The 18,178-nt window shown below is 43.6% G+C and overlaps 1 protein-coding gene across 3 annotated transcripts in view; it reads right to left on the reverse strand.

Moving 5' to 3' along the window:
- Window positions 1–7,882: 7,882 nt before the first annotated feature.
- The window catches only part of PDE8A (phosphodiesterase 8A), a 129,940-nt gene continuing 119,644 nt past the window's right edge, over window positions 7,883–18,178 (reverse strand). For 2 of the 3 annotated variants that reach the window (XM_026855795.1, XM_026855793.1), the window contains exons 18-22: window positions 16,786–17,003; window positions 15,812–15,944; window positions 11,139–11,303; window positions 10,105–10,234; window positions 7,883–9,351 (exon numbers count right to left, since the gene is read on the reverse strand). In XM_026855795.1, the coding sequence (XP_026711596.1) occupies window positions 9,245–9,351; window positions 10,105–10,234; window positions 11,139–11,303; window positions 15,812–15,944; window positions 16,786–17,003 (753 nt within the window). In that variant the 3' untranslated portion in view covers window positions 7,883–9,244. The remainder of the gene's footprint in view (window positions 9,352–10,104; window positions 10,235–11,138; window positions 11,304–15,811; window positions 15,945–16,785; window positions 17,004–18,178) is intronic. The other variant, XM_026855794.1, reaches the window with a different exon arrangement.

Genomic DNA, 18,178 nt, shown 5'->3' on the forward strand with positions numbered 1-18,178 from the left:
ACCCAACAACGGCCGAGCAGAGCTGACCCGAGCGCCCGCCCCGGCCCCGGTAACGCCGCTTTTTCCGGAGAAGCACTGACCGACCCGGTGCACCGCGTGCTGCCGCCGGCCAGGCCCTCGCCTGGGCGAAACGTGTTTTGTTTTCTCCAGCGACGGCCCCGCCTGTAGCTCCCTCGCTGCCTCTAGCAGCCCCCTCCCCAACACCCGCTTACCTTGTGCGTCTCCTTTCCTTCTGGTACGAGTGCTTGGTCCGGCAGATCTAAGCATGTGAATAACATCCTGCTACAGGGGGGGGCAGCCGGTTTCCTTTCCCCCTGAGCCCTGGGGTGGGCACAGCTCCGTGAGAGCCACCAGCTCTCCTGGGCCGCAGCTGCCACCAGCGGGGTCGGGCCGTGACACGGTCGCCGAGTTATCTCAACCCTGGGGCAGGGGGTTTACAGCTCCCAAACCCGCCTGGCTGGGCCCGAAGTAGCGTGCAGAGTCCCTCTATTCGGAGATATCTTGCAGCCCACTGCATACACTCAAGTTTTCTTTCAATCTCTAAACAAAACTCCTTATGTTCCACCTACAGTGTTGGAAAGCGCGCGGTCAGGAAGCGCCTGTGGCCACCGCAACACCTCCTGCCCTGTCCTGCTCCCCTGCTGATCTGAAAGGTGCAGTTAGGCTGCCGGAGTGGACCTATTTATTGTGCCTGAGCAGTGAGTCTGATATATTTCGCAGCCTGTATAGTAAAATGCTTCATGAAATGAACATTAAATAGCCTTGCCATTTATAATCCCAGTTTGTAAAGCTTTCTTGTAGCAAGAGTCAGTAGCTTGCCTTCACCCCTTTGCTGTGGCTTTTCCCGTCTCCAGGAAAGCACCTGCTGCATTTAGTACAGGCCTAGGCTTTGGGAGAGCTTCAGTATCCTCAGACTAAGTAATTCCATGTCTTACAGGTTGGCTCACCACCAGTCAGACTGGCCAGTCCAACCCAAAGCCTGATTTCCCTGTTTGCACCTTTCTGCTGCAGTGCGTGGTTAGGGAGGGCTCAGCTATTCATGCAGCTACAGCTCGCTCTCGCCTCTGGGCCAGCGGCACTCCTGGGTTTCATGGCACTCCTAATTCCTCCGGGCCTCCCAGGACAGCCAAAGGCACGAAAAACAGTCATGGGAGGGAAGGAAAGCTGGGGCGTGGATGGTTGCTGAGGCTCAGCACAGAGGCAGGTGTCACAGGTAGGGACAGGCTGCTGGGCTTCATTTGTAACTTTTATTCCTGCATAAGGCAAAGAAATAGCCAGAGGTAGAGAAGTAGCTCTGAACCACCTCTGCAATCTCCATATTCTGGAGGTAACAAAGCTCTGCTTGGCCTCAGCAAAAGAAAAGTAAATTGCTCATCAGACTCCTCTTCCAAGCAAAGTAAACACTTTGCCTCCTGCCCTTGAAATGGCTTATCAAAGAGCAATATCTCATCAAAGCCTCTTTGAAACCTGGGCTAACTACTGTTCGTGCTATTATTAACTGGAGGCAATTTGAGAAGGGGAGGTAGGGGGCTTTGATTCCTCTGACATGAAAGCTTTAAAGAAGAGAAAGAAGTCATAGTATTGACCTGTGATGCCATGGCATACAGATAAAAGCCTGGCTGTCATTTTTGCCTGCAGAGCCTCACCGTGACTTCAATGGCCTGACTTTGGGGTAGCTCAAGCCTGAATCACGAACTGCAGTTTCCCCCCTTGGGTCCCACAGAGCATGACCTTTTCTCCTCTCTAACACCCCGCAAAGGCAGGGAGAAAAAGTCACACCGTTTCCCAGACATGGAAGCACGTAGTCTACAGTGATGATTTATTAAGCCCAAAATTTCTGAGCATGCCCAAAGAGATCACTTCTATTGCCATACAGGAAAGGACACTTAAGAGGCAGTCTGACTTCCTCACAGCCCATAAGATGTAAAAGAAAACCTCTGTTCCTGCTGGAGAATTTGTAATTCAGCAGCATCACTGTTACAACCTGTTCTCTTGCTTCGGATGCCCCTGTCTGTGCATTAACCCTAGAGTTACCATCTGGCTCTTAAGAGTTAAATAAGGCAAAACGTCAAAGGACAGACAAACAAAAATACAAGTATCTATTTAAATTAAAAATTGACTTTTTTTCTTTTGCTGCATATGGAAAAGCAACCATTGGCTTTTAGGCTGTGTGGTGACCTCTTGATCCCTCAGTAGCTTTCTGTATAGTGCTAGTGTGTGTATCTTGGTTGACACTGGGTCAGCCCAGTTGCGAAGCTATGAGGAGCAGGTCTGAGCAGGGAGCTTTCTGTGCCTACAGCACTAGTATCAAACTGAATAAAATCTAAGCTCAGGGACTAGCTGATCAGAAGAGGTGGGAATAGGTCTGAACTGTGCTCAGCCACAGCACCATGGTGCTTCAGGTACAGGCTATAATAATGTGATCATGTATTTGCGACCAGTCTTGGGGCAGACTTCCCTCGGAAAGCCAAAATGATCTAAGAGGTGGATCCATGGGTAAAAAATAACACCTAAAAGGCAGAGTAGGAACTGACCTAAGACAATAAAAGTGAAGTATAACCACCAAAATCAGTGCATTGGGAAGGGTTTTTTTACTTAAAAGTCCTGTGGTGGGGTTACTGGTGGGCAGATGTTTCTCTGTGGGATGCTAAGTGGGAAAAAAAAACCCAAAGTCCCTTTTTTTCAGACCACCTTCTAGAAACACTATTGACTCTTGTTACAACAAAAGCAACACAAATACCACTTTGCTAATGCATACTGAGCCAGACTTAAACATGTCACTGATATTTACTTAACAAATATTGTTAGGTATGTACTCTGATGTGGTTCAAAGACCAAAAGAACACTTGTTTATTTAAAACAGCTTATTTTAAAACAAGGCTTTTTGTTTTCTTTGGTGTTTTGGTTTTTTTTTTTGTTCCTGGCATGATAGAGCAGCTAAAACTTTCTGCTTTCTGACCTTGGCTTGTCAGAGATTTGTCATAACAGGGGACAGCATATTTGCTCTGAGTCTGCCAGCATGGATTTTCAAGGGCTGGGAGAGGCTGCTCCCTCTCAGGGCTTGGTTGTATAGTGAGGAGAATTTCATTCTGCTCTCACAATGCCCTGAAAACTGTCTGTTCATTGCAGTTGGAATCTTTCTCCCCAACTATCCCCCAAAGCTGTGGCTGATGTTACGCATGCCGTTCCCAGCCCAGTCTCGGTGGGGTGGCTGGGCATCTTGCCTGTTTCTTAGCACTTACATTCATGCTATATCATTGCAGTCTTTCTTACTTACGGTAAACAGCATCTGAAATAGCAGGCACCACCCACTGCTGGGGACAGGCGCTGGGACTCTGCACTCCCGCGAGTCTCACTGAGGTCAGGACAAAGTGTGGAGGGAGGATGGATTTCTGGCTTCTCAGGAGCTCTGACCAGTATTTCTGTAAAGTGGCGGTGACAAACCATTATGAAATTTTCTAAATTTATCTTCCACTTTTTTGTAAAAAAAAAATCAGCGTGGTTCAACCCAGAACCCTCAGCAGCTGCCTGGCAGCCCCCAGGACTAGACCAGGGTTTACCACGGGGTGGATGCCAACAAGCCACCATGCTTCCCTGCAACTTGTTTTACCCACCCGCAAAAGGGCTCTGTCGGTCTTCTTGTAAAGCACCTAGGGATCCGTAAAGGAAAATTTTCATTTTCGGCAAAGAAAAATATTACAAGCAAAGTAACAACTTTTTTTTTTTTTTTTTTTTTAAAAGGCAAAAAGGGACAGTTCTTGCTGGAGGTGCAAAGCAATATTCCTCACACGTTCTACACTGCAAATACCAAGGGAATCTCATCAAACATATTCCATTTCATCTTTAGGCTGAAGACAAAGCCATACCTCCTCCCAAGGAACTAGGGAGCTGCAGGATCACTGGGATGACGTCATTCTACTCGGTTATAAAACATGCTGCACGCTGAACTTGGCACTCGGTGTGCTCAGGTTGAGCTAAGAGCTAATGTAATGAACTCTGGGGAAGGATTTACATCAAATACCACTTTGGAATATTAAAGACAGACAGGACCAACTTCTCACTTGAATAATTACACACTGGCTGAATTCCCCCTTTCATTTCAAAACCAGGCAATCACCTTTTTCACTTCCTCTCTAAAACTGTGTGTTGCTGTGCTATTTCACTACCTCAAGAGAAACGCATGTGATTAAAGGATAAAGTAACTTCTGTTAATTACCACGGGCTGAACTAAGATTAGTTTTAGCTCTAGCAATGACTCTTGCCACTCGAGGGGGGGAGCAAGCAAACCAAGAAAAGAGAGATTCAAATTTCAACAAGTGTCCACAGCTGCTTGTATTTGCTAATATAACCTCAAAGGCAGAGGTGCCTGTGAACACTCCTGAACGTCAATTTGCATGTGGGAGTAGAACACAAAAGACTTCACATACATGCAGTAGCAAGCTGGTTTAGTTAACTATGTTTGTGTTCTCCTTCTGCCTGTGGATAACAGTGTGAGGCTTTCAGCCATCATGGGTTATTTTTCTAGGATCACTTTGACTTGCATCAGAAAAAGGTTTTCTTGTGGTAAAAGTTGTTGTAAGCAGCAAGAGTCAGTTTGAAAGGCAGGATTTAGTCCCGGCATTAAAGCTGTGTGTTTGAGGGAGATGCACAGCCAGTGGAAGTGAAGGACTAGCAAATGGGATCAGAAGAAAAATGGAATACAAAGAAGCTGAGAGGGAAGAAGTGGAACATCAGAAGACCAGAAGACTGTTTCCTGGCCTGAGAGAGACTCACTGTTTAAACCATAGGGAGGGCTTGAAGGTCCAGGACTTCAAAGGTGTTTAGAAGCCTCAAACCCATTTTGCTTAGTGGCTCTGGGTCCTCTGGCCTTTCCTAACCCAGTTGCCTTGCTTGTTAAAGAGGATGCTAACACATAGCTTTGCAGAGTTTGCAAAGCTAAATTCACTGAGGTTTGTGTGGGAGGAGATTCTTAAAGATGTTAAACAAGGGGGAAAAAGAAAGGAAAACATGAGGCACTTTGCCCTAGTAACATTCAAAGCAGGCACCGAGAAAGCATTTGGTGGAGTTACAACACAGAAGTTCTTTGCCCACAGAGCCATAGCTTCAGCAGAACAAAATCCAGCTGAAGCACCTGGACATCCCCTTTGTTCTGAACCAGCAGTACAGGCCACACAGGGACATGGCAGTTAATTTAAAAGCTCGTTTTCTGCATCCAAACATCATGTCAGAATGAAATGCAATCCATCCTGGTATCATTTAACGAGCACCCCTGGGACCACTGTACCTTGGAGGCATGACGTGACACGTCAGCAGAGAGATTATTTGTTTTGAAGCTTGTGAATAGCTCTGAGAGTTCACTTCAAAGTGCTCCATGCAGTCATGACTCAAACCCTTCTGGTCTCACAGAAGGGCACAACTGACTACAGTTTCCCGGTGCTGTTTCTGAGCATCCTGTAAGGGATTAGTAGATATTTAATTTTATTATCCTTTCTTCTCTTTTATGTGAATGAGAATGAGGGATGGCTTTGTCATTGCTTCAGTTCATGACCTTTTCTTAAGTGTCATATCAATGATGTCTCTACTGAGACAAGCAGACAGCCACAGCAAAAAGCACTGCAACAAAAACTAAGGCATTCATTCCGTTTCAGGTGATTTTTAATTTATATATAGCCATTGGGAAAATCGTAGTATGAAAGCCATCTTCAGACCTATGACAAGGTGGGTGTGCACAATGCCTGACTGGTTTCTCCTTTTGTAGGAATAAGCAATTATTACACAGAATTTTATACCTATCCCTTGAAGGGACCAAGATATTCATCTAGGGCAATTTGCTGAGGAGCCAACATTTTTTTTTTACCAAATCAAAATAGTTCAGGCTCACCTGGAAGCAACTAAAGCAATACCCAGGTTTAGCAGCAGTATTACCTGATTGAAAATATGCAGCATGGAAAATAGAGCAAATAATTCTGAATGGGTCATTTAATGCTGAATTGCTGAACCTTATTCAGTTTTAAAAGACCAAGCTTTCAGATTAAAACCCCAGAGGTGCACTAAGGACTTCTTCATCATGTCTACACTGGAATTTACTCTTGTATTAGCATTAAAGCAAGAACAAATGAAAAGTGCAGACACTGTGTAAGACTGCCAGCCTGTTTGAAATTGTGAGTAACTTCAATCACACTCTTTCCTCTTATTCCAGTGTTCTCCCTTCCATGGTGAAGGACCATCAGTAAAGCCATGGTTCTGTTCCAAGCAGAGCTCCATCGCTGAGTGACAGTTCAAAAAGCATGGGAAGACACACTAAACTGGAAAGGGTTCAGAGCACAGGGCATGAGATGTTGCTATGTAATCTTGGAGAAGAAAGTAAGGGGATCTGGAATGGCTGAAGAATTTGCAATGGGATCCAAAGACATCTGGATCCTGGAGCGATGAGTATCACATGACTGCCCCACAGCAAGGCCCTTCTGCTGCAGGGGCAGCAGCCTAGAATCGCCCCCCTGAACCCGCACAGCCTCACACTGCACAGAAGGCTTGAGAGGTGTAGCTTGTAGAGAGAAGCTCTGTGGGAAGAGATCTTAGGGGAGGATCAGGCATCATGGTCCCAGACTTTAATTATAATCTGTCCCTGGCTAAATGGACAACAGAATGAACAGAGCTCCATTCAGTGACTGCAGCTCAGTGGTTTATGTTAACTGAAATTGTTGTACACCAATATGGACATAAATCTGGCTGATACAGAGGGTTGATTAGCACAGCTCTACACTCCAAGTAATGGCATTAAAGATGCAGTGTGAATTTCAGGGAATTAATCATATTAATCACATCTTTTCAATAAAGATGCATCAGGCATTTTTATAGTCTATTAAATTAACTGCTTTTATCATTCATTAATATAACTCAGAATATTAACTATGCTTATGAAGTATTATTTTTACCCCCTTCTTGCAGACATTCCCTGGGCCCATATGCTGTTACTTTTCCTCTCCTAGCCTCGTTGCAGCAGGTCAGTGGAGAATGTGTGATAGAGCTTGCCTCTAATGAAGCTGGAGTGGCTTTTCCTTGAACTAGGCACAGGAGCCTGCATACAACAGAAGAGATCAATGCCAGGTGGCAAATTAAAGCTGATTACAATAGGTGAACATACAGGGAAACACAATGTAATATTGCCAGGAAAACAATGCATCTAGCAGCCAACTTTCCCTCTCCTTGCATGTTCCCTTTGAAAATATAGGATACTTGTTTTTTTCAGCCTTCAATGGAAATATATTGCAGGGTAAGGGCAGCACTGGCAGAAAGGCGTAACACAAACATGAACAGTAGTGAGCTACAAACGGTGGTGGCCCATGAGTCTTATCAGCTTGGAGATGAAGGAGAAACACAGGAACAGGTAACACCTGGAGCAGCCACCTGTTCCTTTCTTACCTGCTTTAAGGCTCCCACTGCTGCAATCCCTGAACTGCTACATCATCCATCACTCCCATGCTTGTGCTTCTTCAGGAATGGTTCAAAATGAAGTCAGTTGCCTCTGCACTGACAACAGTCAGCAATTCTTTCAGTGTTTTTGGAGTGACTTTCTGCCTACCGGGCAGGCTGACAGGATACTCTTCTAGTCCTTCAGCGGAATACGGCGTGGCACGGCTTTTAGCTGTGAAGAGACTTGTCCAAGGGCACACAAGGGTTTGATGGGCTTGCCAAGGGCAGGCCACAAACACAGGGGCTTGACAGCCATATACCATCACGCTTATGCCAGTCCATCCCCCCTCAAATCTTCCCTTCCCCAGACGGCAAGTATCTAGTTAGCTTTAACAGAATTTCATGTATCTGTTAGTCTGCAAACTACAAAGTAAATAAGTTTCAAATGAAATGGCTAGGACTTTGACACTTCTTAAAATATACATTTTATTATTTTCTGGTGTTTGCTATGAATGTTTCATTCAAATTGTGATGGTACAGAGCCTTTACAAACTTCTTGAGTTAAAGGTTTTTGTTGGTGGTTTTATGTTCTGTTTCTTTCATGGCAGAGGAAAATACATAGGCTATAAAATGTTGAAATTCATTAGCTGTTTAGTATTACCTCTTCATATATGCTGTAGAATGCTTTGTAGAAATACTATATAAAATAAGGCAGACTTTGACAGGGAATTCAGTCATAAAGTTTCATGGAAGAAAACAAAAAGTTCCAACATATTATTATTTTTTTGTAGCCAAGGGAAGATCAGGTCGTCATCACTGGTTTGTGGGAGAACTACTGCAGTTCTGGTGCTCAGACAGGATACATTTCTTGTTTATTCTACTATTCTCAAGTGAGACCTTTTCAATAAAACTTATTTTAATTAACATAAATCAGACAATATTTAAACATACACATCTATCCTTACAGTGCAATAAAAATGTATCATTGTATAGTATTTTGTATTTGCATTATGAAAATAAAAGGTCTGTACATCAATTAAATGTATATTAATGAGTATGAATCATGTAAATTTGTAATGCATCTAAAGTTGGCTTTGGCTTTTAAGTATTTATAAATTCATAGAAAATATTGAACATCTAACAAAATAAATAAAACGTATCATTTTAATCATAGATGCTAACGATCAACCTCAAAAATTCTTGTGTTATTTTTTACATTTGCTACTAAATTTCTTAGAGAACTCACTTTCAGTAGTGCTCAGAAGTGAATGATTGCACCTTCTGTGATGTGAAAAAATAGAGTACATCTATTTTTCATAGATCAAAAATTCCTTCTTAGAGAGTTGCATTTTGAATGTCTGATTGTTCTATGTAACTGTCTTAAGTGCTTATAAAAAGCATGTAGCTTTCTCATAAAAGCTATGAGTCTCTATTAATAGATACTTCTTTTTCACTTGCAGGATTGAGGATTAAGCAAAATCTTCTAGTGAATGTCCTTTTTACGAGGATTCTTCAAGGTCTTCCAGCTTCACATACTGGTATGGAGATATCACAAAAAATATGTTCACTAATAAACCCTCTTCAGTACAAGTACTGCAGCGATCCAGTGTAATTCCACTTGGTAGGTTTATTTCATTGGAGTCCACACGTGGTAGTTTGTGGAAGTCAACTGCTGACCTCATGTTCTCTTGAATTTCAAAGTTCCCCAAGCGCATGGGCTAAGCCTTACTGTAACACTGAAGAGACCAAAACAAATCTCAAATCACAGGAATAAAAGTGAGCTTGAACAAATATGCATCTGGTTAGAAAATTACACACCATGGTCTAATTGCTATTCTGGTGGTGGTCGAAGGCTCCGCAGCTTCCTTTCATCTAGTCCTTTCCAGTATTTAAAGTTATTATCCAGATGCTGCATCAAATTTGGCAGGTCTGCGAATGCTAGGGAAGAAAGGGCAGAGTGTATTTAGTTTGCAGAATCGAAACAGTCACATGATTCTGTCCGCTTAAATATAATTTCAAATGTCTGGGCAACCGTGTGAAGTAGGAAAGCTTAGATCTGTCATACTGATACTTGAAACGGTTTTGGCTGCACAGCTCTCATCACTCATGTATCACTCAGGCCACTGAGAACAGTTCTGTAAGTCTACTTAATACTGGTATTGCAACTCCCAGCAAAAGGACCCAGTTTTCCAGGAGGGGCATAGCTAATTATGCTTGTAATTATTCTACTTCATCAAATCTCAGTCACATGTCATGATCTGGCATTCAGGAGAGTCACATTTCTGACCACTTTTACCACGGAGGCAGCACTTGGAAGGAAATAGCTGCTCCCCCAAGCAGTTTCCAGACTGTAGAAATTTGTCTTGAAGAATAGCTGATATTAACGTAGACGAAATGACTGTGCTCAAAATGCTATCAAGGAGAACACGTTCTGTTCTCCATTTACAGAGAAGCAAGTTTAAAACAAAGAAAGCTAAACACTGCCTGGATCTAATGTATTAAAGAGCAGCCACGAGAATGGCTTGTAGCAGTATCAAAATACTTCGAAGCAGTAATGAAGTTATCAAGCCTACTTGACCTTCCCTTTTCTCCCCTTTCTTTAAGAGCCGCGAGAAAGCAATTTTATATCACAGTAGTTTTAAATGTTCACAAAACAGTTATCGTCAGGAAATGTAGCAGAGTTTTGCTTACCATCCCAGGCATCAAACATATCAGTAATGAAGTAATCAATGAATGATATTTGGGATTTGGGGATGCTGCATGTATTTCTGTCAAAAACTGGCATCACAACAGGTAAACCTTGCCTCTTTTCTTCATCAGTCTGCAAAAAACACTCTTGTGATTATTCACCTAAGACACATTCTGTTAATGGGCTTCGTTTAGCAGCAGATTGTTCGGCACTGACTACAGCATGCAACTGCTAAATAAACAGAGGAACCTGAAAAAATCTGAAGCAGCAGCAACTTACTCTGGAGCACCTAGTCATCTATGTCTCAGCGAATCAGCAGACAAATAGTGCCTTCCAGTGTTTCCCACAAGGTGATACATTTACCTTCTGCATCTACGCACAGAGCTGACCCTGAGTAACTCCACTCGTTACTGATTAAGTTATGACTGCTTTGGAGCTAAAGGATGCTCAACCATTTTCAGTCTCTGATGGAAGCGGCAATCTGTACGACTCAGAGATGGCAAAAACGCTTTTTTAATCCTCTCCCCTGCCCCCCTTGAGGTACCAAATCCCAATTGCAGTATTTGGTCTGTCATTTGTAATAATGACTTTGCCCTCTCCTTTTCCCCATCTTCCCAAAACCTTTCTTCAGCACCGTGTGCTAAGGTCTTACAGCATTCCTTGGAGCGACTGCTGTTCCCATGCTAACACAAGGACCTGACGATCCTGTTCTCGAGGCACAGCCATTCCTCTGCCTCTTGTGATGGGAATGCATTTGCAGCCAAAACTCAAAAAGCCCAGCTCCAAATTGAACAACCTGAAAGCTTAGATTTTTCAAAAACTGCACTGCAGAAGTTAACTTTTGTCTGCCTGAAGGCATCTAGTGTTGTATTGGCATGTGTGATACCCCATCATTTAAGATTAAAGAAGTTGTTATTTTTCACATTACGTAACGCAGCCTTAGGTGTCCTGCAATACTGGCAGCATATGCACCCCTCTCTCCCCTTCTACACAGATGCTCACCTGGAATTTCAGCAGCCCATTTTAGCGGCCTTACCTGTGCAAAGTACTCCTCTGAGATGCGTCCGGCCCACTCTATGCACTGTTCTATGGGTCTGCACGGATTGGAAATGTCAGCACACTTTATCAACATGCGTTTGATAAGGATACGGTTTTCAGGGGACGTGAGAACAGTTTTGATTGACTCTCCATCACCATTATTCTGTAACATTTAAGAATTAAAACCAATCCATTAGCAAGCTCTCTGTGCACTTACTTAAAAACTTTGTGCCTTGGGAGTGCTTTCAGCAGGTCCCACAGGGATCAGTCCTGCTGCTGGCTACCATATTTGATGTTCAACTGAATTTGTAGGGGGATTATGAATGTTAGCCACAGCTCTGAAGTAACACTGAACTCAGTTTCTGGATTCAGTCACTGTCTTTGTGACAGATTTCTTGGGCACCTTTGGGCAAGTCATCTAATCCCCCTATGCCTTATCTGCCTCCTTAGAAGTGAGAGGATCCATTCCTCACTACACACACAGTGATGAGCACTGTGTAGGCACAAAATTGTAATTCTCTGCTGAAATCCAAGGATTAATGGACTTGCACGTTGAGAGTGGAATAGGTGGTTTTAAAAAAAAAGGACTGACCCGAGATACACGGTCATCTTCAACATGCAAACCTCATCAGCATGAGCATCAATCATTCTGACAGCACTGCTACTATTAGGAGACTCAGATCCCACAGTGCCTCCCAGGCACGCTCCTCATTCCCTTCCATTGGACCCACGCTAGCCCATCACTCTCTGACATGACTGGGAATTTTGCTTTCTGATAATTTATCAGTATTAAAGCAATATATTAGAAACATGCTTCCAAACAGCCTCATCTTTCCTCTGTAAGTCTAGGAAGGTTTTCAGCCCACATACAGCTTATATTTGGTTCCCAGGCAGCACATATAAGCGCGTCAATGGTACTCTATATTTGGAGCCAGTATACAGCTAATATGAGTAAAGGCTCAGATGATCCAGATTAGAAACTATTTTCTGTGGAGCTCAGATGAAGTTTCCAAAGGACAGAGATTCAGGATTAAAATATCTTAAAAAATTATCTGTAAGTGCAACACTGTTACTTGACTCCTCAGGGATGGGAAGGTACAGAAATTTACACCACCATCTACTTAGAATAAAACCCCTTTGAAGCAAGGACTATGCACTAGACTTCTCCAGCACCTAACAAGGTCTTGATCTATAGTCAGAGCAGTGGAGAAGTAACAGTAATGATAATGATAATAGTGATAATAAATAATAACAATAACGATAATGATAACAACAACAACAATAATCATAATAATAATGTGCCACCAGTTCCTGCAGTATTTTGTAAGAAGAGGGAGATACAAAGCAGCAGAAACATTCTAACCGTTTATTAGGACATATTTTTCAGAAGAAAGTTCTTCCTAAAGGAAGAAACTGATAATAATAATAAAAAAAGATTATTTGGTAGTATATTCGCTCAGAAACACCAGCTCCACAGTTGTCACCAAAAAGAGACTCCCAAACCAATTATTTTCCCTCATTTTTAGACATATAGAAGGGAAGATACAGAGGCAAGTGAGGTACATACACCTCCAAATGCATGGCAAAACTATGTAAGAGAAAGTCAAAATAGAGTGATGGAAGCTCCAGAAACACAAGCATGGAAATTAAGCACGGATAACTATTAGACATCATTCAGTTTAGGATAGTAGAGAATATCCTAGTAGGCAAACCACCAGGAATCAAGAAAGGATGTTCGCTTCTATGATCTGTTGAAACCAAGGGCACAGTTCTACTTGCTGGATGCGGATGTCTTGGGAATAAAATGTGCTAACTGTGCTTAGTCCCAGCATCCTGCTCAGAGTGCAGAGGTGTCTCTGCATGTCAGATGTTGGCTTCCTGTCATAGGCTTAGGTGACATCATGAAGGGAAATGGGAGGATAAAGGATGCTGGAGCTGGAAAGGATTTTTTTCAGTTTATGAAACAAAAGAAGAAAGGAAACAAACAAAGCAGTTTCTCAGCGTGGCTCTTTGAACAAATATGTATAAAAATAATAAATAAAAAAAAAAAAAAAAAAAAGTGGAACTGTCCCATTTGGAACACTCGGTTGGCAGCTCAGCCTGCAAACACTACACTGAGTCACCACCATGACTGGAAACCAGGCCAGGAAACACACACTGCCGCTGCAACCAGATATACAACCAGACTTGAAAGAGGATCTGCCAGTGTTGTTCTGCTAGTAACAAGCACAGCAAATGATTTGGTTTACCCACTCACACATTACAGGCCTTTTAATAGGAACCTGCTGAACTGAGAAACTCCCAACCAAAAGAAGGAAAATATTTTGCTTCTTGTTTTCAATAAAAATTATATAGCCTTTGTCTTTCTTCCCATCCTTGGGCAGAATTTGTTGTGAATTGCAAATGCCTTGCGGGGCAGATTACCTCCCTGCAGCCCCTGGGGCTCAAGAGCAGAATTAAACTTTTGCTTGATTTCTATATGTCACTGTATTTGTTTTTACTCTTTGACTGTACAAGTCTAAGCCCTGTTCTTCAGCAGCAACAGCTATTCAGCTCTCTGTAACAGGCAAGAAGAGGAGTTTGGCTCTTTGGATGGATGCTGCTGCTCAAAAACCAGTTGCATCCCAATTTTGGGGCTGGAAGGAGAGGCTCTGTGCAGCCAGGCAGGCCAGTACAGAGCCCTCCAGCAGGACCAGGTGCCCTGGAGAGTCACCTACTGCACCCAGCAGCAGCAGGTCCCTTGTTCTTCTCCATCTCTCTTCCCCTCCTACAATAAATGCTGCTACACCCACCCAGAGAGGCTGTCCAGCTGAGGACTTAACAGCCTTTCGCCTAGTTTAATCAGTCAAACCAGTATCCTACTGGGACTTTTGCTTCACATTCACATAGTTCTCATTAGCATCACGGGGTGCCAAGAACAAAGCTAATTCTAGCACATACTCCTGTGGACAAAGGTACTCTCCTCTAGTTAAGCTCCAGTCTGCTTCTGATGGGTGAAGGAACAAGACCTATTCCTCTCCCACCTCCAGATAATAAAAAGACTTCACTCCCCCATTACACACAACAGTCATAAATGTGGCTTTCTAAAAAACATGGTAAGAAAACACAGAAAATTATTACAGCTCCTACAGGATGTTGCCACCGATGCAAACTTTATTATAACCATTTCTGAAAATCTTCTCTCTGCAAAAAAACATTCCAACAAAATTATACGCTGCTCTTACTGGCAACAAAACTGCTGGTTGAAGCTGTTATTGAAACTGGTGTGGTTTTTCAGAATGAGTTCTTAACAGGCAATTTCATTGTGTCCATGGGGTTCCAGATGGCTATTGATTATGTCTATATGATACTGTATTGGGTTTATGTGGCAAGGTTTTGGTAGCAAGGGAGGGGCTACTGGGGTGGCTCCTGTGAGAAGCTGCTAGAAGCTTCCCTGGCTCCAAGTCGGACGCACAACTAGCCAAGGCCAAGGCAACCAGCGACAGTGGTAGTGCCTCTGTGATATTTAAGAAGTTTTAAAAAACCCCTGCAGTGGAGAGAGGAGTGGGATGTGAGAGTAACACCTATGCAGACACCAAGGTCAGTGAAGGAGGGCGGGGAGGTGTGCTGGAGCAGAGACTCCCTGCAGCCCCTGGGGAGGGGGCAGGCTGTGCCCTGCGGCCCGTGGGGGTCCACGGTGGAGCAGATGCCAACCTGCAGCCCGTGCAGGGCCCCCCGCTGGAGCAGGTGGATGCCTCGAGGAAGGCTGGAACTCTGAGGGAAGCCCACGCTGGAGCACTCTGATGCTGGGAGGACTGTGGCCCATGTCAGGGACCCACGCTGGAGCGGTTCATGAAGAGCTGCAGCCTGTGGGAAGGACTCGCATTGGAGAAGTTGGTGGAGGACTGGCTGCTGTGGGAGGGACCCCACGCAGGAGCAGGGAGGAGTGTGAGGAGTCCTCCCCTGAGGAGGAAGGAGCAGCAGAGACAGCCTGTGGTGAACTGATCACAAACCCCATTCCCTGTCCCCCTGCACTGCAGCAGGGCAGGAGGTGGAGGAATCAGGAGTAAAGTCAAGCCTGCGAAGAAAAAAGGGGTGGTAGGCAAAGGTGTTTTAAGATTTGGTTTTATTTCTCGATACCCTACTCTGATTTGATTGATTTTTTTAAGAAGAGAGAAAACCCGTGAATGCTGCCAGGCTGAGCGCCCTCATTTCCAGAGAATGTGCCACATGGCCGTCACTATACCTGCCCTCATGCTGCACCACAGCCGTTCCCACTGGAGTGAGGGAGTAATTCAGCTCCTGTTCTGAGGCAAATCCTGGCTCCTTTGCAGAAATGGCCAACAGCAATACCAAGTCTTGCCACTAGCACTCTCTCCGTGGGAGTGACTGTGTTCATCAAAATGGTATTTTTAACAGGAAATTATACAGCCCAAGGTTCTGTTCCCAAGTACAACACCATAGCTCTGCAATATTAATAGGATCCAAGTGAGTCCCACTCACCCTCAGAATGTGTGATGACCATGTTAAGCAGAAGGGCATTTAAACCCAGAGGTGAAAGACACATTTCTAGTCTCTCCTTCCCCATGTTTCTGACAAACTTCCTCAGAATACCCATGTGGGGATTTCCTAGTGCCAAGGGTTCCCAGTCCCTGACTAGTCATTTTAAGAAGAACTTGCAGTGTTGCTTACCCCATTTTCTTCTAGCGCTGCCAAGGGTTTATTAATGCTGTTGACAAACTTGTTGACATGCTCAAAGTGCTTTGTCATTTCTGTTGCTAAGACCATGTCAATAATGGCTTGGCGAAGGGTTCGATATTCATTCCTGTTTAAAGAAGGAAACAATTAAGAATGCTGGCTGGTTCACAAAGGGCTGCTTGCTAAAACAAGTCTAACAAAAATGCTACAGACCATTTTATTGAAGAAAGGTGCTGGAGAAAGAAAGAACAATGATAAAGGTTTGGGCAGCTGCATCTATGCTGGATGCAGTACCCTCTGGTGTGCAGAGACGTAAGACACATGACTGGATCTCTAGGAGAAGCAGAGGCACCAGCTGCTCAGGAGGGCCACCAGGACATGCCACACCAGTGTGTTCCCAGGACTTTGAGCACAGTCACTCTGCAGCAGCTCATGTTCCAGCCACGTTTTCAGCAATACTTTTCTGCTGTATCTTGAGAGGGCCAAGACAATGGTCACATCCTCACCCTAAATGCCCTTCTAGGGCTGGAAGAACAACAGGTCTTTCACTGTCATTCCCATTGCAACAAGGCATTTCATTTTCGGCTGATGCTCTGGGACTCTTTCTATCCTTGTTCTACCCAGCAAACATCTACCCACTCAGCCATAGCTTGTCTTTTACAACCGGTGTTGCAAAATGAGTCTTCTAGACTTGCAAACATTAGGATTTACAGTAGTACAGTATTTTACCCTTATACAGGGTCTGCCTTTTTATCCACAGGAGGAACTGAAACCATGGGATTACTCCTATATCTGTGCAGGACAGGCAGAAGCACTCTACTGTTCTAGAAGCAAACTCCCACAAGGGCTACAGGCAGTTATCCACAGGGTACTGCCCTCCTCCAGGATGCTCGTTTGCATTATCATGTTACACAGAAGAAAGTGAGAGATGTTAGTGGGCAGACAGGGACCCTGAGTTTTAAGCTTACCTCTCCATGTTCTTAAATATATTGCATTTGTCATCCCGGGTGGTGAGCTGGAAAGCCAGGGCAGCATGATGGCTCTCCAGCACTGCGGTGTCATTGTAGAGAATTGCTAGCTCACTGCCAGCATTGCACAGGAAAGAATTTGTTCTTCCTGGGTGATCCACGTCATGGACTGTGGCAGCAATGAGTGCGGCAACCTCATCAATCGGATCCAAAGTTTGCTGAAAATAGAAGGATTCTTAGTTTTCCTGGCAGACTCATTAGAAACCCTACTCTGTCCATAAGATTAAGCCAAGTTGCTGAGGAACAAAAGCCAGAACTCTGCAGATCAGTAAGGGTCAGATGTTCTAGACAGAGCAATGGAAAATTCATTATAAGCTTCATGGAACACTGCATGACTTTTTTGGCCATTTTGTGCCTCTTGAATTTTGCCTTAGCCACACCTTTGACAAAGCACATCAGATTAAATAAATGCAAAGTAATAAATTAGTTTGTGTTTTCTAATAACACAGAAACCACCTTCACTTGGACCTAGGGTATTTGGCTTGGAAAAAAGACCATTACTGCTAAAAATCATTCTCTTTCCACCAGACCCCTTCATTTCTTTTGGAAACTTAATGTGTCCTAATCGCATTCCACTTACGTGCTGGTTAGGTTTACAATTTGTAAGGAATGTTTCCCATATATCCAGTTCTATAATAACAGTGTCCTGGGGCTACAGCTAATAGGAATTCTGTGAAGAATGCTTGATAGTTTACCTCCATGGAAAAATTACATGACACACTGTACTGTACTTTCTGTATCAGATTCTGATTCTCTTAGTGCTGCACTCTATGCTTCATGTCTACTTCCATTGGTCATTGCTTTATGTCTAATTATATCTACCCTATAATGAAATACAAAACTATTTGGCTTTTTAAGGTTTTATACTTAAAGTTTTAATACTGTATTAATAGCAGAAAGGAGAAAAAGAACCAAGAATCTCAGAAATGCATTTTATACATTTGGAAACTTGACCTTATGCTGTGTTTATGCTGGCTTTTTGTGAAGGATCACCAATAGAAAACATTTGTTAAAAATTTTAATTAAACGGAAGAAACGCACAGCAGAAATGTTCCTAGTTGAATCTGGGAGCAGGGAAGATAATTTCCATTCCAATTAGCTTGAATTTAAGGTCCAAATTCTCTACTGGCTTTGCCAGTACCATTCAGAATGGTTAGACTTGGCAGGTGAAAAGACAATTCCTACCCTACTTTACATCTCCTGAAATTAATGCAGTGACTTGGCTGATGGAGCTAGGATATTATTCATTGAGGACTGTCAAGAGGGCCTTGTGGAGAACAAGAGAAGGCTACCGTAGGCTCACAGTTAGCATTGTCTGAAATGCTATCTGCCA

Source organism: Athene cunicularia (genome assembly GCF_003259725.1).
Source record: "Athene cunicularia isolate RWA chromosome 10 unlocalized genomic scaffold, athCun1 chr10_part1, whole genome shotgun sequence".
Lineage (NCBI taxonomy): Eukaryota > Metazoa > Chordata > Aves > Strigiformes > Strigidae > Athene > Athene cunicularia.